Genomic DNA, 19,022 nt, shown 5'->3' with positions numbered 1-19,022 from the left:
TACGCGGAGTTTAAGCTTGATAAGGTAAGCATGCGATGATTAGGAATTGCTCTTGTTCTTTATCTATGGATCTATCTATGGATCTATGGATTATGTGTGTGTATGGTATTGAGAAGGTGGGATAGAATGGGGGTTGAGAAGGATTATAAAACGTGTTAGAGAGTTGAGGTTATATAGGTAGGTAGCTTTTTGTAGGAGGGAGAGAGCAATAGAATGGGATGCTGGGTGAGAGAATTGAACTTGATCGGTGGTAGGTAGGCAGGCAGGCGATTCAGCAGCTTGCAGTCAGCTTGATCTGAAGAATGAAGGTTACTCGTTGGTCTGGAAATAGCTCGGAAAGCGAACTAGCTAAACCTAGCAGACCCCATATTATCAATCAAACAAAGCCTTAGATAAGCAAAGCCCCTCGCATCTCCCTATCGGTATCGGTGATCCCCCTCGCTCACCTTCCACCTCCTTCTCGAGTAATTAGTTTCCTCTTCCGCATCCTTCAACCATGGATGGATGGATTCTCTGCCGCACATACATGACACGGAGGAGTCTCGGAATTGGCAAGGACTTTCTCCGAGGCGCCTCCGAATTACCCCACACGGAGAGCGACGGATGATGTACATATGCCTGTTCTGGGTGACAGATCCCGATGATAAGATCGAGAAGATGGGAGGGTGAGAGAGGGGTTGGTCCAATCATGATGCTTTCCGCTCAGAGACACTGCGACAACTGCGTCTTGATGGGCGGCACCTCAGCCCATCGCCATGCGGATGACAGTCCGCGGATGCCGAAGTTTGCTCTTTTGATAGTGCAATTGAAGCCCCGCATCACGTACGTATGACTTGGTCCCTTCGTTGAAAGCTTGTTTTAAATAGAGCTCGAGGGTCCCCAATTCCTTTTCAGAAATCATCAATCTTGTCCACCTTGGAACAACATCATCCCTCTGCAATCCCAATCCTTGAACCGAAGAAACCCCCAATCAAATCTCACCATGGCACCCTCTCTTCACCCTCTGATCGATAACGGCCTCACCAAGGGCAGCGAGAACTTCCCCGGTGGAAAGCTGCATTGCCACTGCCCCACCAACAAAGTCGAGGTCACCATCACCGGCAACGTCCTTCACAACCACGCCTGCGGATGCTCCAAGTGCTGGAAGCCAGCCGGCGCTCTCTTCTCCGTCGTCGGTGTCGTTCCCGTTGCGAACCTCGCCGTGACGGCCAACGGGGACAAGCTGAAAATCGTTGACGAGAGCGCTGCTATCCAACGTCACGCCTGCAAGCAATGCGGTGTCCATCTGTATGGCCGCATCGAGAAAGAGCACGGCTTCAAGGGACTCGACTTCATTCACGTCGAATTGTCAGATGAGAAGGGATGGCAGGAACCCCAGTTCGCGGCGTTCGTTTCGTCGATCATTGAGCAGGGCTTCAATCCTAAGGATATGCCCGAGGTCCGCAACAAGTTCCACAGTGTTGGCCTGGAGACGTACGACGTCTTGTCGCCGGCGCTCATGGACGCTCTCTCAACATATGCCGGTCAGAAGTCGGGAGCCTTGAAGCTGTAGTTGGAGAGTCGGTATCTGTCTAAAATGCTGGGGGTGTTGATATGTTGTAAACAAAAAGAAAACTTGGTTGAGGTGTGATGAGCATGGCGGAGGTGTTGGCATGGTGTAAGGAGTGTGTTACTGAGAATGAAAAAGCTTCAACTTCAAGAATGGTTAAACTGATGGCGGTCCAATTTTGATTCTTTGAGAACTCACCGGTGGACAGGCTCGGATACCTCCCTCCTCACCAACCGCATCAACCTCGTTGGTGCCCATTGCCTCCAAGTGGGATACGTGAAGTATTCCAGTCACCTAACACAAGGTGAAAACCTCCATCTCTGCCACGGGATCCACCATCTCCCCATCCATAATCCCCAAGAAATAGCACTCCCCAACCAACTCCCACCACCCCTTCTCAAGCTGCCTCACCACGAAAGGCGTGTTCGCTCCCGCAAAAACACAAATCACATCCCCAGCTTCCGTCCCCGGTGGCACCAACCCCATGAACCCTCTTCTCGTGACCGCGAACCGCCGCCCTCGGATACTCGCCGCCGTCTGGCCCTGAAACCGCAGCGACTTGAGGATCAGCGCACGCTGGCTAGTAAAGCTCGTCCGCTGCTCATCCGGCGGCGAGAACGTCAGCTCTTCCATCGCGGCGTAGCAGTCCGCATACTCGGCAGGAGCGGGGCGGCCCTCGACGGTCCGGTCGCCGAGTAGCGTGCGCCAGAAGGCCTCGGCGCGCGGTTGCAAGGTGTGGTACGGATCCGGGACGTGGTCTTGGATGAGCGAGAGGCAGTTCTTGAGCCAAAGGGCACGGTCCTGGAAGAAAGTTTGCATCTCGGCGTCGGTGGCGCCGTTGAGGGAGAAGTTGTTATTCTGGGCTAGGAAGGCGATCTCGTCGGCTTGGGATCCGCGAAGTCGGATCTGTCCTGGCGGTGCGGAGAGCAAGAGTTGCGCATCGTGCTGCAATCTACCGCAGGCTTTATAGGGGAATGGTTGGATTCCGCCGTCGAGACTGCTGGTGTTGGGAGGGCAACTCAGATCAGGAACCCAGGAGGGGAGGCTGGCGAACTCGGGGTTCCAGGGATAACCGGTACCCGCATAATTCAAGATTTGCAATGGAGACTCCTCCTGAGAGAGGAGAAACCGAGCGGTTTCCAGGTAGAGTTGCTCAGTCGGCTTTCGATAGTCTACCCAGGCTCGCAAGTCGAGATCATCGGTGACGAGACCGAGCAATGCGTATATTTTGTCCCTGGGATCGGTGGCCTGAAACCCAGTGCACAGTGTAATTGCTTCTCTCAGACTGAGCTTGTCTTTTCTTTGAATTTTGTTCCTGATGATTCCAACTATGACTCCTTGCTGGAGGGTCAATGGAATATTACGTCGAACCTCTGCCGTCGCAGTTGAGAGGTGACTCGCCATTTCGGGGCGGCTGAAAGTGCAGATACCCCACAGGACGAGTTCCCAATCTAGCAGCCCACCACCGTAGGTCACCCATACCTTGGATGCTACAGCAACCTCTTGTATGACCCAAACTCTACTGAACCATGGATGGGCGAAGAATCGGCTGAGAGCCTGCCACGAAGGAGTGTTTTTGTCCAGGGCACATCGATTAGATAGCTCTTCCAGTGTGTTGACCGTTGAGAGAGCGTAAATCTTTAACAAGAGCCAGCCAGCCTTGCTAGCATCAGGACCATCTCCTAAACAGACCATGACTCTAGACGCCCTCTGATAAATCTGTCGCATGAGCGTAACTTGATAGTTCCTCTCGTCAATATCCTCCTGGTTGATGCATATATAATCCAGCCATACAAACCTCATATTCCCGGGCCATAGTCCTATCAGCTTACTTCGCCTTCGTAAGATATCGCCAACGGTACGGGTGGTGGCAAACCTTCTATTGTTGAGTGTGACCTCTTCAACGTCAGACCTGTCCCCCCAGGCATAGCTAATTGCTTCATACGGAATGCCATGATTGATCGGAACAGCATAGATATTATATGAGACCCAAAATAGGTAGTTTCGATGAATTCCCAACAGTCTGATCTCTCCCTCCTTCAGCTTCTCGTAAGTGTACCAAGGCTTCGGTTTGGGGACTGGTATTTCGATATTTAGAGATGCGAACCATGGGCCAGCAAAGCGTATACATGCCGACAGAAAAAAGCTGCTGTACATCAACGTATGGGCAATAGCGGCAGAGATGAGGCTATACAAGTTCCAATATGCTGTGTGGAGACATTCCCACGGGCTTCTATCAGCAATCAACTTTTCGGCAATGACCTGGGCAGCGCAGCCGTAGCAGAAACGCGTAAATACCCCCATAGGTTTATTTATCCCAGGGCTGTGATTTGCACCTGTGAACTGCAAATACGAATCGGTTGGCTGTCCAACTTCGAACAGGAACGAGGTAAACCACAAGAGCCAGGCAAAGACCCCTCGGTAAATCAGATGCTCAAAGAGAATGCGAATAAAAAAGCCGGGGCCTTTGTTGACCAGTCTGTAGATGAGTACAGTAGTGTGGTACATGATGCCTAGCACTCGGGTTGTGTGAATGGTGAATGGTGGATGCGGCTCACGATGGGGCAAGATAATCAAGGTGACAGGGGTTTGATGAAGCTGGGGGAGCACTACTGCCCACACGGCCTTGGAGCTGTACAATCCGTCTTCTCCGCAACGAGGAGTCAGAAGAGGTGAAAGTGAAACAGAAGGGAAGAGAGATGTGGTGAGGAGAGATGTGGTGCGCTGAGGCAGAGCTGAGCTGGCGATTACTTATCTTACCTATTAATAGGGAACTGCAAGCCACAAACGCCAAGCCGAGGCAATATGAAAGAAAATGTCAGTACTGGATAGACAGAAAGAGCAGACATGAAATCTCGAACTACGAAAATCTCTGTTCGTGCTTGAAGACGAAGGATATTTTTTGTGAAAAATAAAGATCGTTGTGCTGGTTTAGATCAGAAGCCGGATGTATATCTATGTAGTTGAGAGAGCCGCAAGGTTGGAGTAGGTAAGGAACTGTAAGGTAGGGAGGGGTAGGTCGGTATATTTATACAAGTGCTTGTATGACCTCATGATAGCACGGCCTACCTATAGGTACCTTAGCTTTTCTATAACACCTTGAAGGTTACCTTACCTCAGACTAAATGTAAAGTCGGTAAAAGATAAACCATACGCAGGTACCTGTCAAGGTCGCAAGTGCCTTGATTATATAAGTCTTTCATCGCCCGCTCTTCTTTGACTTCTTCTATTGTATAAGGTACCTTAGTAACAAGACACTACCCGATTCTTTATAGTTTAATAAGTTTTATAAGCTACCTTACCTCAGGTACCTTATACCGGCCCGCCTTCGCTTCGCCTTCGCTTCGCCCCCCTTTTACCTTTACTTTCGCGAATCGCCTCGCTTCGGCCCCTTTACATTCAAATCCACCTTACTGTCCGGATCGCCCACCATGCCGCCCCCTTTCCGCCCGGAGCCCCTTATGCTCACCCCCGAGTATCTCATCGTTCGCTCCGCCTGGTCCGTCTACTATGCACTCGGCAGAGTGTCACTGGACACGGTTCTGATGTTTGTTGTCGTAACCCCGTTCATGGGTCTTGCGTTGTGTCTCCTCCTGGAATTCGGGCCAAAACGATTCCAAAAGGACCCGTGGTTACTGCTATTCCTGCCTATTCCAACGTTCATGTTCATCGAAGCGGAACTCTGCATCCAAAATGCGACACTGTTCCTTCTCTTTTTGGCCGCCTTTTTCGGATACGTGTGGTGGTCCGGAAAGGAAAGAACGACGCGAAAAAAGGCTCGAAGGAGGTGGTGTCGCGCTTGCCTAAACGAACTCGACAGACAGCAGGTACTGTTCGAGTGGCTACCTTAAATAGACGTCCTGTCCAAGGTACAAATAGCATCTTTCGACTTCTCTCCTCTCAACTTTCCTCCTTCCTCCTTCGAACTTTCCTCCTCCCAACCCAACTTCAACAAAGATGAGCACCACCTACGACGAGGAGTAAGACCCCCGTGTTCTGTTACTTCTGTAGGATGATTACTGACGTACTATGTTTTATAGAATATCGCTGCAGTCACCTCCTCCAGTGAGGATTCTGAGGAAACGGACAGGCTATCGGCACGAACACTTCACTTTAGCTAAGGGGTAGCTCGTTAACAATCGTCGATCTAACATCCCCTCCGAATTACGGGGGTTCCCGAGGGATTGGAGGCCTCTCTCCCCACCCCGACATCTGGGGAGTGGTAGGAGGAGAAAGAAGGGGGAGGACTCGAGGAGAGAAAAAAGAAGAAGCATGAGGGGAGGGAGAGAGATGGCTGGAACAAGGCCAAGTGCGTGGTGTCGATGTGAGTACTAATATATCCAACCCCTTTTATATATTTTGTATGAATTCTTACGTTCCGAAGAATAACCAGCCTTATTATGGTTATTGCCATCGGAATTGCCAGCATTCTTTTTATCAGAGACAAACACTGGTCGACAGACACTGGTCAGAGACCAGGTTCCAGGGCATAAAGCTGGACATGGAGCTCGTGCGGGAATTCCAGGGGCGACCCTGAAACTTTGCAGGGACTGAGGGACCGATACGGCCTGGAGGACTTGAGATTATTTTAGGTGGATGATTTGTCGGGGGGGCATTCTTTTGGACCAATTGTTTCATTAATCGGCCTGAAGGACTTGAAATTGTTTTAGGTGGATGATTTGTCGTGGGCCCGTTCTTTTGGACCAATTGTTTCATTAATTCCTGTTGCTTTTCTAGAAATTGAACTACGTCTCAATCCTCCTAACTGGGATCCCTACACCACTACTACCACTCGCCCCAGCCTTCCTCTCCCCAAAGTTATGCAATCGTTCCCCAATCAAATAAACTTCATCTCTGATCCGACTTCTCCAGACCTTCACAACACCAGCCATGAGCCAACCCAACCAGCACCAGAATGCCATCACCAGTACTGCCGGGTAGGCGTATCTATAAACTAAGACCTTTTGTTCGTCTCCCGCCCCTCTAAATACCGTCAACAAAGCAATCCTGGCGATGCACCATGGCCAAACCAAAGCTGTTCCGATGGCGAGAGATCCGGGGAGGATGAAAGAGCGGGTCGCCAGCTTAGCATCCGGATTTAGGCACCCGTCCCTCGTGATAGCGCGCAACGAGATAGCGGGACGGGATTCGGAGTAGAGGAGTATGATACGGGATGTGAGTTTGAGGTATAGGAGGCCCAGAGTCCAGGATTGCACGAAATGGATAGTGTGCTGCTCGTGTGGGGAGAAATAGGTGTGCAGAGGAAGGATGGCGTAGAATTCAATGAGGAACGCAAAGAGGATTGGTAGGATGAAAATGAAGGCGGTGTACGTCCACACTATCCGAGCTACTCGAGATATGATGGCGCTCAGGCGACGGAGGACATTGTGCGGCGTCTCGTGGTTCAGAGAGAGAGATGAAATAAGGTAGGTTGCGAAGTGCCGTAGGTGCATAATGCCGTAGAGTGCGGAGCCTAGGATGTAGATCCCAATTGAGAAGGCGTAGACATCGTTTTGGCGGATGTCAGAGGGTATCATTTTGGAGAAGATCAGGCGGCCGAAGACCAAGGGGACAATGGTTATGGATACTCCCGTCAAGGCCGCAAATATCCAGAGGGAGAGGATAAAGGCGCAAATCCGGAGGCGGAAGTACGGAGGTATGTAGACCTGTTTGTAGAGCTCCGAATTTCTTCCATGCACGCCATCCGGTCGATCCCATTGCCCATCGATACGGTTGTTGAGTTCATCGACCTGGAGGAAGATCTGCGTGCCTTTGGGAATTCGTACCTGATCCGAGGCGGGGGCACGAACGTAGCGTCCGTCTTGACGGAAGTAGGCATTCAACTCAGGGTTATCGAGGAAAGGCTGCCTTGGATCCTCGGTCTTCACCATTTTCAAAGGATCAGCTTTGACCCTTCGAAAGACATCCTTCCAGGATCGTCGAACTGTGTAACCTTCCTCGTCCAATTGTCTCTCATCAAACATAAACCATGTAAGTCGTAACATTCGTGCACATCGGCGGAACCACCAGCTATACATGGCATGAAGTCCATCCGAAGGCTTGAAGAATTTGACTGCCAGAGGCATCAGGAAATTATAGAAAAGAAGGTCGACGGGGAACTCCAGCACTGGTTCATTCGATGACCAGTGTATTGGCAAAATGCCATTGAATGTAAATGACAATCCCCAGACAACGCCCCCCAAGCAGATCACTACTAACGCGCCGTATACTAAAGCACTGAAGAGGATTTTTCGGAGTTGCGTTGCCACATTTCGTTCCAAGACGTCTCGGACCGGATGGAATGTCGGATCATCAGGATCTCGGATGAAGTCTGGTAATATTAGCGTGTATTCATATGAAGGGAGGGATGAACTCACAAAGAACTCCCTTCCGCATGATCTTCCGACACATGGACACGAAGAGAGCGAAATGAAACATATAACACGTTCCAACGAACCAATGTACAAAAATGGAAGTGAGAGGTGAGGTGAACGTAAATAAAATCCTCGACATGATCGTGGCATTTTCGAAAAGAGGAAGGAGAGCGGCATCTAGTAGAAGACCACAGTATAAGGGGAAGACGAGCATCTCAATACTGATAATGAGGATAACCTTCATGACTCCTCCCGCTTGGTGGAGGAGGTCAATAATTGTGGCTTCCCATTCACGTCCGATTGGTCCATTTGAGAATGGCGAGCCTTTCTTGACATACAGAGCCCCGAGAATACTGAGAGTTGCATACCCGGCAACAGTAGCCCAGAATCTGTCAACGCCATTCCAGACACTAAGTTCGGGATTTAGCGGTGTAGCCCGCTTTGCAACCTCTAGACTTATTACCCAGGAATCCGGTCGGGCAAAGAAACTCAGCAGACTAGAGACTAGGTGCCATGCTCCCTGTAGTAAGCCGACAAAGAAACTCCAGGTACCGATCAAAGACAAGGTATAGTCACCAACGAATAAGAATATGACGGTATGGCCTATTGCCTCGAGAGCGGCCGTAGCCAAAGATTCGAGAGTCAACAGCGCCTCGTGGGAGGCAGCCGAAAAGGTGAATATATCAGAGTCTTTGAAGTTCAAAAGACTATTAACAGTACCTTCCAGTATTCTCTCGACGGCATCGTTGGAGAGCTGTAAAGCAGCTGCTCGCCAGGTGAGGCCTTCGCCCGTCATTGCTGGCCCTGAACTAGTCGCATGCCAAAAGTTTACCGGTACTGAAAATAGGGTAAACAAGCAATATGACACAACACCTAAGATCGTCGCCGCCAGATCTTGCAAGAAAGCTGCACACCAGAAGATGATTCTTAAAGGTAATTTCAATGCAGGTCCAGGATTTGCTACCAGCAAAAGAGAGACCCTGCCAATATTATACGGGATCCAGACACCAAATGCGACTGTCAGAGCTAGTAGGAAAGCGCTGAACAAAGCATTCTGGACGAGACTGAAGATTGGCCCCCGCATGCCGATAAGCTCCATGATGCCTTCAAAATCCTCGGCGTCATCAATGGCATCCGGATCATTCGGATCAATGCCCGCAGCAATTGCAGCTTCGACTACCTCGCGGTCTTGCTCTGCAAATTCACCTTGATCAAAAACATCATGATGAGCAACAGGTACGAAGGGGGCCTCTGCAGCTAAGTCTTCAACGATATGTTCGTCGTTGCCGCCTTCATCTCGTCTTCTGTCATCAGCACCTCCCCACAACCAGTCAGCAACGTTTCCGAAAAAGCCCTGAGGCTCGGCTGGCCGTACCACAAGAGGTTCTCTAACTTCTGGTAACGGGGTGTCTGGCTGGAAAGGATTTGGCTCTGGTGCGGTGTTATTCCCTTCGCTCTCGTCATCAGAATCAGGGATGGGATTGTTCTCAAAAACCTCGTCCCAATTCTGGTGAGTTCGTACAATACCGTCTTGACCCTGTATTTGAATTGGCCCGTAAAGGGCAGGATCTGGGCTTTCATCTGGGGTTGGATAATGTTCTTGAGATCTGTGAGCCTCCCTGCCCTTTTCTATGGCCTGCTGCACTCGCAAATCCTGCGCAGCCTTCCACGCTTCGGTCTCTTGATAAGGTTGTTCCGGCAAAGAAGCACTGAAACCAGAGACGGCAGAAGATGTCTGAGGCTGGACATCCTGAACATTATTTTCAGTTTCAATGAGCCCCGGCGAGCTTGGACCAGCATTTCCGGCATCAGTATCATGGAGATTTTTGAAAGTCCAATTATTGTTCGCTAATGGCGATATATTCTTCAATTGAGGCCCATCAGATATGGCTCGCGGTCTAGAAATACTGTTGCCTAACCCATGGGATTGGGAAGGTGACATTGCAGCATTCCACGGGTTTTGTGCCGGCTGATCCCAATTCGATCTATTTGCACCAGATGATTGCTCAGCTGAAAGCTCTTGAGATTGATCGCGTTCTTTTCCCTTTCCCTTATCCGATGAGAAATTATAACTATCCTGCGGTCTCGGTAATATGGAATTCTCGTCTCTCTTAGTCGAGATATCTTCATCTTGAAAGCTGCTGGTAGGTTTCGATACGTCGACCCAGTTTTCGGAGCTAGCACTGCTTTGGCTACTCCCCTGTTGTGCCATAGCATTTTCAACGCCACCACCTTCTGAGTCAACTGATATAGGCCCTGTTGAATCTAACGTGCTCGGGCCAGCTCCGTCTATCGTCCGGAGGAATTTGGAACTATGGTTGTGCGGCTGGAGCCGGTTATCCTGCCGGAGTGGTGTTTGAAGAATGTTCATCGCATTAACCCAGTAACGCATCTCATCGCCCTTGTTTTCTTGCTCGATGATACGTACCACTTCCTTCGGGTCGCTGTCCGCGCGGTACCAGATAGCCAGAAATTCTTCAGTCATTCTCGGCTCTTCAGTGAGCTGTTTTTGAATTTCTGCCGCTGGGGTCAGTGCGTCCCTCACTGGAGCCGGCCGGTTGTGACTTGGACCCTCTCCAGTTTCGTGAGTAGATCGTGTATCCTCCTGCAGAGCTGGGTGAGGCTCGCCATCTTCAGCACCATCAAATTGAACGCCTCTCCTTCGATGTTGCGCCATTGGGCGTTGGCCAACCTCCCTGGGCTCCGGGATATTTCCTGGTAGACGTTCCACTGGCACAGCCTGCTCCCTCTCCCCTGGTCTCTCGGGAGCTGCAAATTCCGCATTAAAGCCGGCACCCATATTGATTCCAGGCTGTTGTTGTACGACCCATTCTCGGATCAAAAACACGAGGATGAAGGAGACCACAACTAGGATCGTGATAACATACCCTTCAGCTATTGTGACGATAAGTTGGTTGATGTAGGAGTGTCGGGTCATATTATTGAGAAAAGGAACGCCACTCAATAACGATGGTTGGCGATGCGCAGGAGATGTGCCCATGATGACATCTGATACACTGATGTTAAAGGTGAGGCCTTCTGAGATCCCCAGGCCATAGTAGAGTGATTTAAACAAACCGACCGTAAGAGGATCGGAGTCACTGATATTTAAAGTCTGGGAGAAAGGCATCAGAAAGCTCCAGAAGCTGCCTTCAGTTGCAGGCGTAGTTTGGGCTGCATAAAATGGTATCGCTGGAGAGGTACCATTTCCTCCCAGTTTCGCATGTTGCAATTGTTGTGCCATTTCTAGTATCTGGGTTGTGTTCTGGGGCGCACCAATGGTCGTGTATCTTGGCGGCCACCCCCCATCGCTGAACCAGAACAACAGCCTCCAAACCTGTCTGATAACATATGGAAGACATCCTAGCCAAACCGTAACCACTAAGCAGAACCTCAACCAAGTCGCAATGTTCCGCATCGAATGGAGGACAAAGTGACGGAAAACAACCCCAGGAGGTAAAGTCTGCGGCATATTTGGAGAATAGAGCTTCGTGAATCGGAAAGGGGTCTTGCAGAGCTCGCAGTGTTTCTTCTGAGAGTGGGAAAGCCATTCCATCAGGCAGTCCTGGTGGACGTGCTTGATACTCCCACTGCATTTGCAGGGGTGGAATAACGGCTCTGCATCGCTACCCTCCCCTCTACATATCCTGCAGGTGTCTGGATCGCCGGTTCCATCTTCTCCACCTCCTGTGTTGGTCGCATATTGAGGATCATTCATGACGTCTGGAGGGGCAGAGCTATCGACGAGATGGGGCGGTAACGCTGCAGCCATTATCGATGAAGATTAGAAGCCAGACAATAGAAGAACTCCAGGTCCGGAAGGCAAAGCCTTGCGTTCAGCAGTATTTTAGAACCATCTGCGAATGTCCGATCTTGAGCCAAGTCCGCGTTATGGAGGTTCGCCTCCGCCAGAACCAGACTTCCTTGCGGGTTAGCTAAGACAGAGCTTTGGGTACTTCTCGTCGATGAAGTGGGTGGATTCGAGAATATTGGTAGTCACCGGTGATGGATCTGTCGAGGTCGTAGGGATGAAGGATTATTAGAAGGTGTTGGGTTAGCTCAAAGAGAAGCAACATTGTCTCTTGGATGCGGCCGAGACTGGAACCTACTCGGCTCGGAGAAATGTAAGTCCGACTGAAGTAACTCGTAATCACGTGATTGGTATCTCTGCGTTAAGGTAAGGTAGACTGATTGTGACATGCCTGCCGAGGTATACAATGCGGTAGCTAAGGTAGGTAGGTCTGTCTTGCAACGTACCTTATAATGACTGTTGTTGTTTTCGAGCTGTCTAATCCTCCTAATGCTACTTGAGAAGAGCTTTTCCTACGCAAGAGTCCACCTTTGTGCTCGAGGGTTCTTCTGCACAAGGTCAAAGCTGCTTGCGACATGGGATGAAACGCTCTGTTGCATCAAATATAGCACAAGGTTGGTAGGCTAGGTAGGAAAAGCACCGAGGACGGAAAATGAAAGCTGGCCTTCGCGGGAAAAGAACATTCAATCGCTGTTATTATATCAACTTTAATAGAACTACTGTGAAATCCTCGAGCTATCTTTTGTCTTGCCCCCCTCACTCGCCCATCAGCTGTCGTTTCTGCTCAATGACGTGAGGTCCCTCTGTGTTGACAGGAAGCAGGACTCTCTGGACAAGTAAATATCCCTGCTGCCCACCAATAAATTCTATATCACGACCGCTCTCCGGTCAACAACCTCCTCTCTTCATCACTGTGCAGCCTGGTCAATCATCGTTGTGCGTTTAGCCACAATCGTTGCTTCTGTCTTTCCGCGAGCACCAGTGATTGATTCCAGTGAGCTCCTCGCCTAGCTCCTCTCCGCAACGAACGACTCCGCAGGCACCACATCGCAGCTGAACGAGTTGTCAAGAGCTGGTCGCGCCACGTACATCCCGAGCTACGTGCTGTAGAAGATGGCGGCAGAGAGCAACGGACGAGGGGCGGACCCTGGGAAAAATGGACATATTGCCGTGTCCAAGTCGAAGACAACAAGACCGAACAAGGGATACAGTCTCTTCAGCATAATTTCTAGGTACGGCGCTCTCATTTCTGTTTACCTGAAAATTCTTAACACCGCCAGGTTACTCACATGGTACTCCATTTTCACGATTATATTCCGATGTCCAGCAACGGTCGACCTCCTCACAGAGTCATCACCTAAGATTTGCAAACCCTACTTCCAACTGCGTTCCGCCGTTGCACCGCATCTCGAACCATACTACGTTGTGTACGCTGCCCCATACGTGGATGTAGCGCGTCCGTACTACAAAACGCTCGACAGGAGAGTGATCACGCCTGCTAAAGTGCTTGGAACAAAGTATGGAGCTCCGCGTGTCGCGCAAGCACAAGCATATGGGCAAGCCCAGTGGGAAAAGAATCTGCAACCACAAGTCCTGAAATATCAGGGACTTGCGAAGGAAAAGTACAACCAAATTCTGGCGCCACATCTGGAGAAAGTAGTCACTACTCTTCGACCCTACTATGACATTGCCAGAACAAATGCGCTTCAGACGTACTACGGACATATTCTTCCCACATACACCGTGATACAGCCGTATGTTCTACAAGGTTATGGTATTGCCAGCGAGTTTACACTGAATACTGCGATCCCCTATTCGAAGTGGGCATGGGCAACCGGCAGGACCTTTTTCGAGCGCACAGTCTTCCCAAAAATTCGAATCCTTTACGGCGAGAATGTAGAGCCCCAATTGGTCAGAATTGGTGAGCGCCTGGGGAGATATCGGGATGGAAAGAAACTGAAGGCAGCTATTGATGAAATTGCCCGGTTTGTCTCCAGCCTGTAATAGGAGTGCAACATTCTAATGTGTCATTCGTAGCTCATCCGCGTCCTCTGCATCCTCCAGCTTTTCGTCGGTATCTACTTCCATCTCTGCTACACATGCTACAACTCCTACTCCACCCATGACATCAGGGGGAAGGGCTGTTACATCAACTTCATCAGAATCTGTTGTAGGAAACTACCCATCTAGTGAGCAGGAAATACGCGAGAAGGCGCAGAAGGTCGTGGCCAATGACCTCAAAACATGGCAGGAGAAATTCGCAAAGGCTGCAGACGAGGGCTCCGACTACCTCGAAGAACGAATAATTGAGATTACAGACAGGTTGATTCAAAATCAGGCTCAGAAGGTTGGGACAGCACTCAACATTCAACTGGAAGAGACCGTCAGATCAAGCCTGGAGAACCTAAAAAGCACCATTCTTTCCATCGTAGAAAGCACCAACAGCAGCGAAGAGAAGGAAGAATCACTCAATTCTGCGGTTCGCAAGGCTGGCATTTCGATCAAGGAAAAGGCACAAGCGGTTCGAACATGGAGACAAAGCTACGACAGGGAGACCAACTCTCTCGTCAGCACATCGGCTGCAGACACATTCGAGATCCTGGATCACATTCGTGACCTCGGCTTACAAGAGATAGGGATGCGGTGGGCCTGGACCGACGGCATCACCCACAGGGATTGGGCTAAATACCACAAATTGAAGACCAAGTTTGACGAATGGCGTCTCGATGTCGAAAAGATTGTAGCTGAGCATCCGGGTGTTGAGAAGGCTCGAGCCGCGGCACGGGAGGTTGAGAATCAGGCGATGGGTACTGCCGAAGAAGCTGCTAAAGAATTGGCCCGTATCAAAGAGACAGGACGATGGAAAATACACACTAATGATTCCAGCGATGACTGGAGCACGAAGACTATGCCCGTGGCGGCAGCTATAGCCGACCAAGAAATCAAGGAGAGTGTAAATGAGGCCAGCGAGGCTGACGTTGGTACTTCTCAGGGTACCATGGAATCCGTGGCTTCGGTGGCCAGCTCATCGGTCTCTGATGCGGTCTTTTCGGCCTCTTCAATCGCGGCTGCACAAGTTTCGAATGCTCCGAGTGCAGCCCAGGATCTTAGTAAGAGCGCCAGCAGTGTCGCATCATCACTCTCGTCCAACGTTCGTGGTACCCAACAAGGAGATGCCGAAAGTATTACCTCTGTCGCGAAAGAGACCGCTAGCACCGTTGCCGATGAAGCATCTGACTCGATCATCGGGGGATCACAAGAAAGCGTGGGGGATGTTTCCTCAATTGGCATTGAGAATGCAAGCAACCTGTCGGCCGAGATGTCCTCATCGGTTGTTGGAACTGGGCCTGAAGTTCTACAAGAAGCATCAAGTAGCATCAGACCTGCTGTTTCAGTGGTATCCGACTCGGCATCAAGTGCATCAAGCGACGCCGGTTCTTCGATTTCTTCTGTCAGCAGCAAAGCCTCGGAGAGCACTTTAGACGCGTCGAGTTCATACGATCCTGCCTCGTCTACTGTAGCAAGCTCAGTATCTAAGAGTGCTTCAGATGCCTCTAGCTCTCTCGGCTCAGCAGTTTCGTCTGCATCGAGCACAGCTTCAAATAAGGTTTGGGGCGGCGCCATGGCCCAATCGGTTGAAGCCAAGCAGATTGTCTTCGAAGATGTCATCGAAGACCGTGACGAAGACTCTTTCAGTGAAAATATTCAAAGTATGGTTAGCGAGGCCGGCGACAAATTCGGCGATATCACCAAGGCCGTCAGCGAGGCTTTACTCAAACCCACCAGCACCGGTGGTACCGTGGAAACTCTGACAGTTCTTGCTGCGGATCAATACTCCAGCGCTCTTTCTGCTGCCAGCGTTGCACTCTATGGCACCGAAAAGGGAACAGGGGAGAGCATCTCAAGCGTCGTTACAAGTCGCTATGCTGATGCCGTTTCTGCGTGAGTTCTCCCGTCTATAATAGGAATTTAGACGCTGACTATTACTTTAGTGCCAGTGTAATCATCCACGGCACTCCCACACCTCTCACAAACGCCGTTCATAGCTCTGCTGACTCTGCCTTCTCTGTCGCAACAGCAGCCGCAGATTCGGATGCGCAAGCCGCATTTACCACTGCTTCATCGGCGTACTACGGACCTCCTCAAGGGGCAATTGAGTCTATTTCTTCAGTGGCCTCTTCGAAGCTGTCACAGGGGCTCAGTGCTGCTTCCGCTCACTTTGAGAACGGCAAGAGTTACGTAAATGCAATTTCAACTGGCTCACCAGAGAAGCAAAATTTACTCTCACAGATGCAAAATCAGTATTATGCTGGAGTTGGGATGGCTCATGCTCGATATTCCGAGTTCATTGATGCAGCTTCTTCAGCAATCATGCCAACCCAAACACCTCTCCACGAGAGTATCTCCAGCAGAGCAAACGAGAGCATTTCCTCTGCCTTTTCCAAAAAAGCCCAGTCGGGCGCATCCGAGGTATCTTCAGCGACATATGGAACCGAAACACCCGTGATGGAATCTGTTGCCTCAGCAGCCAGCTCAAATTGGGAAGCTCTCATCACCAAAGCAAGCTTACAAGTGTACGGCCAACCGTCCCCCGACTTTGTTACGCGAAGTCTCCTCTCTGAAGCCGGAGAGTATGCGATGTCTGCAGCTGACAGTGTTGCATCACAATATTCAGCCGTCACCGATGGTGTTGCCTCTCAGTATTCCGCAGTTCAATCGCTCATCAGCGAGCTCGTCTCGGGAAAAGAGCCCGACTTCACCGAAAGCGTCTACTCCCGCTTGAGCTCAGCCTATTACACTGGAGCTACCGACGCCGCCTCCTCTGCTTCCTCATATGCTAGTGAAGTATATGCATCCGCTACCTCAGTTGTAGGCTCTGTCTTCACTCCTCCACCTGCCATCGAGGCGATTTTGGACGCAGCCTCATCCCGTGTTAATGATGCTGTCGAAGCTGCATCGATCCAATTCTATGGCACCCCCAAAGGCGCCTATGAACAAGCGTCCTCATCTGCAGCCTCGGCTTATTCCTCCATCCAAAGTGTAGTCTCAGAAAAGGTGTACGGAACTCAGACAGGTTACGCGGAAGCAGCGCAAAGCTCCATTGCGGAAGCTGCCTCTTCCGCCCAGCGAGCGATTTCAGAAGCGATCTACGGGACATCAACCGGAACATACGAATCTGCAACCAGCGCTGTAGGTGAGGCCTACGCGTCTGTCACTTCCTACGTGGGGGACTCGTACGCGAGTGCCAGTATCGCAGTCAGTTCAGCAATCCATGGGCCGGAGCAAGGCGCGGTTCAAAGTGCTCAGAAAAGACTGGGTGAGGCTGTTGAGAGTGCAAGGGTCAAATTAGCGGAATTCGCAACTGCGGCCGGAGAGGGTGCGAGCGAGGCGGTGAGAAGGGCAAGTGAAGGCGTTGAGGAGTTTGCTAGCAGTGTTAGTAGCGCGGTAAATTCGGCGTCGAGTCATGTCAAGGATGAGCTTTGAGGCACGAACTCTGAAGCACACTTGAAAGGAAAACTCGAAATTAATATGACGGGGTGTAAAAAAGAATCGATTTGGGGTTGGAGGTTGGGGCCGACATGCACGACTTGGCAACGAACAGAACGGTGTATTTTGCATTGTTGGCATTCTGCTTTTGTGTGCTGCTAGCGTCGTTGGTTTGAAGCTTTTACCGTTCTTTTCTTGTTAGCGATATCCCCTCCGTATGTATGTATGTACTTATGCTTCACGATGAAATCGATCATGGCGTTCTTTGTCCTTGCCTCGAAGTTGGGTGTCTAATTAAGTCATGGAAAGGCTCATGATGCCTACAAGCTTGCAGTCAAAAAGCAGCGTCTTCAGTAAACAGACCACCTCATATATGTAATAAAATGGAGGTTCTACAACAGTTGAAACATGGAAGCTGGCAGTTATGGTGAGGAAATCAAATATGACCTTACTAAGAATTTCGCATTTGTTCCTGCAGTTTTGGGCTTTTGTGATGCCACTGGTATATAGATATGTCCAGGTGATTGCTCTGGCGGATCTCCAGCTATATATCGTAGTTACAGCACATCATCAAAGAGCCCTCTGAGAAAACAGGTTCTTCTAACAATTGAAAATGTATTCTTGGATCAGACTGAATTCACAGTATTTTTCTTAGGTTATAAAAGAAATTCTCTGGGGCTTGTTAAGGTGATACATAACTTGATTCTTGCATATATCCTGATTCCTGAAGGAAGTGAATTGTACTGTAGCTCAATACCTCATGCTATACAGGGATATGAAATTTTTTAATGGTATGCCCCTTTAGGAACCACAGTGACGTAGTTTGTGAGATATTGTATGGATACTATTTTCAGAATCCAGATTCACAAGGACGAGGACTTGGTTGGAGAGGGAGATCTCCGAACATGATGAAGATAGGAAAAAGACTTGACAGTCAACCAGAATAGAAATCTTGGAATGGGGTAGTTCAGCCAGGTGGAAGTTGAACTATCCCCGAGATGGATGGAGCCTTTCTGGACTCTTTGCTGATACAAAACGGGATCTTGATTCTTGAAGGCCTCAAGAAATGGAAAACAGCGGATAATAGAAGAGAAACAGCTAGAGTGAGAACTCTGGATGACAAATAACAGACCACGACACTTACTTATGGGGAAGGCTGATGATGCAGTGGTGGGGCAATATATAAGTGAGGCTAATGATACCTATGTTTCTCTCTCTCGTGATTGAGATAGAAATGGACTTGGAACTACTTATTTGGTCAAGAGAGTTGCCAAGGTCTTGAGATCTAGCCGTAAAGTACAAATTGAACGATATATTTGCTGTTACACAAGGATCCTTTGGGTTTAGAAGCTACAAGGTTCATTCCCAGATAACACCCTCTTGGATCCCTACTAACCCAATCCAAGATGGCCCAGAACCCTTAGTACAGTACTACTACTCTATAGAAACGGCACAGAAACAGAAGCAGAAACATTGCAGAATTCGCTGCTTTGAGACCGGAGCCTTCTTCCATGTCGATCTCTCAATATTCCGTCCTGTGTAACCGGGGGATGAAAGCCGATCAGCTGGCCGAGGCCGGCCATGGGCGGCGCCGGCGATCACGCTGATCCGGACTGTTTGAACTCTCCAATGTCTCGCTTATCTCGGCGATCGACATGGCTCCCTCCTTTTTGACCCCTTACAGGACCATGGGCTGTGTTGGAAAGTTTACAGAGCAGCTTTCGGAACAAGTGCCTGCGCGGGAGCCTCACCGCCTGAAGAGAAGACGCGAATACCACGGCGGTGTATTCTGGGTTACCTT

General features: G+C 50.0%; 6 protein-coding genes across 6 annotated transcripts; 3 read left to right on the top strand and 3 right to left on the bottom strand.

The window, feature by feature from the left end:
• Window positions 1–982: 982 nt before the first annotated feature.
• M430DRAFT_52896 (hypothetical protein) lies at window positions 983–1,552 on the top strand (the record flags this gene model as incomplete). The annotated part of the gene is made up of 1 exon (XM_024868336.1): window positions 983–1,552. The coding sequence occupies one exon, from the start codon at window positions 983–985 to the stop codon at window positions 1,550–1,552; it is 570 nt and encodes a 189-aa protein (XP_024718606.1).
• Window positions 1,553–1,843: 291 nt separating this feature from the next.
• On the bottom strand, window positions 1,844–3,853 carry M430DRAFT_52895 (hypothetical protein; the record flags this gene model as incomplete). Its single annotated transcript, XM_024868335.1, has 1 exon — window positions 1,844–3,853. One exon carries the CDS (start codon window positions 3,851–3,853, stop codon window positions 1,844–1,846), a length of 2,010 nt encoding a protein of 669 aa, XP_024718605.1.
• A 946-nt stretch (window positions 3,854–4,799) lies between these two features.
• Window positions 4,800–5,548, top strand: M430DRAFT_173150 (hypothetical protein). Its single transcript, XM_024863643.1, has one exon. It carries the CDS (start codon window positions 4,981–4,983, stop codon window positions 5,398–5,400), a length of 420 nt encoding a protein of 139 aa, XP_024718604.1. The 5' UTR covers window positions 4,800–4,980; the 3' UTR covers window positions 5,401–5,548.
• Window positions 5,549–5,836: 288 nt separating this feature from the next.
• M430DRAFT_36688 (hypothetical protein) lies at window positions 5,837–6,436 on the bottom strand. Its single transcript, XM_024866978.1, has 2 exons — window positions 5,934–6,436; window positions 5,837–5,873 (listed from the first exon to the last, which is right to left on the bottom strand). The coding sequence occupies exon 1, from the start codon at window positions 6,263–6,265 to the stop codon at window positions 5,987–5,989; it is 279 nt and encodes a 92-aa protein (XP_024718603.1). The 5' UTR covers window positions 6,266–6,436; the 3' UTR covers window positions 5,837–5,873; window positions 5,934–5,986.
• On the bottom strand, window positions 6,295–11,695 carry M430DRAFT_30265 (hypothetical protein; the record flags this gene model as incomplete). The annotated part of the gene is made up of 2 exons (XM_024865938.1): window positions 6,295–7,880; window positions 7,927–11,695. 2 exons carry the CDS (start codon window positions 11,693–11,695, stop codon window positions 6,295–6,297), a joined length of 5,355 nt encoding a protein of 1,784 aa, XP_024718602.1.
• Window positions 11,696–12,582: 887 nt separating this feature from the next.
• Window positions 12,583–17,641, top strand: M430DRAFT_44495 (hypothetical protein). Its single transcript, XM_024867706.1, has 4 exons — window positions 12,583–12,966; window positions 13,015–13,719; window positions 13,772–15,676; window positions 15,727–17,641. Exons 1-4 carry the CDS (start codon window positions 12,848–12,850, stop codon window positions 17,216–17,218), a joined length of 4,221 nt encoding a protein of 1,406 aa, XP_024718601.1. The 5' UTR covers window positions 12,583–12,847; the 3' UTR covers window positions 17,219–17,641.
• Window positions 17,642–19,022: the final 1,381 nt, after the last annotated feature.

The sequence above is a fragment of the Amorphotheca resinae genome (genome assembly GCF_003019875.1).
Source record: "Amorphotheca resinae ATCC 22711 unplaced genomic scaffold M430scaffold_10, whole genome shotgun sequence".
NCBI lineage: Eukaryota > Fungi > Ascomycota > Leotiomycetes > Helotiales > Amorphothecaceae > Amorphotheca > Amorphotheca resinae.
This window is presented reverse-complemented; position numbering and strand designations above follow the sequence as displayed.

Excerpts from the sequence above, each read along its gene's own strand:
- M430DRAFT_173150 (XM_024863643.1), top strand. The coding sequence starts at position 4,981 with ATGCCGCCCCCTTTCCGCCCGGAGCCCCTTATGCTCACCCCCGAGTAT.
- M430DRAFT_36688 (XM_024866978.1), bottom strand. The coding sequence starts at position 6,265 with ATGAAACAATTGGTCCAAAAGAACGGGCCCACGACAAATCATCCACCT.
- M430DRAFT_44495 (XM_024867706.1), top strand. The coding sequence starts at position 12,848 with ATGGCGGCAGAGAGCAACGGACGAGGGGCGGACCCTGGGAAAAATGGA. Across the intron at positions 12,967-13,014 it reads CTCTTCAGCATAATTTCTAG|GTTACTCACATGGTACTCCA; the intron begins GTACGGCGCTCT and ends TAACACCGCCAG. Across the intron at positions 13,720-13,771 it reads GCTATTGATGAAATTGCCCG|CTCATCCGCGTCCTCTGCAT; the intron begins GTTTGTCTCCAG and ends TGTCATTCGTAG.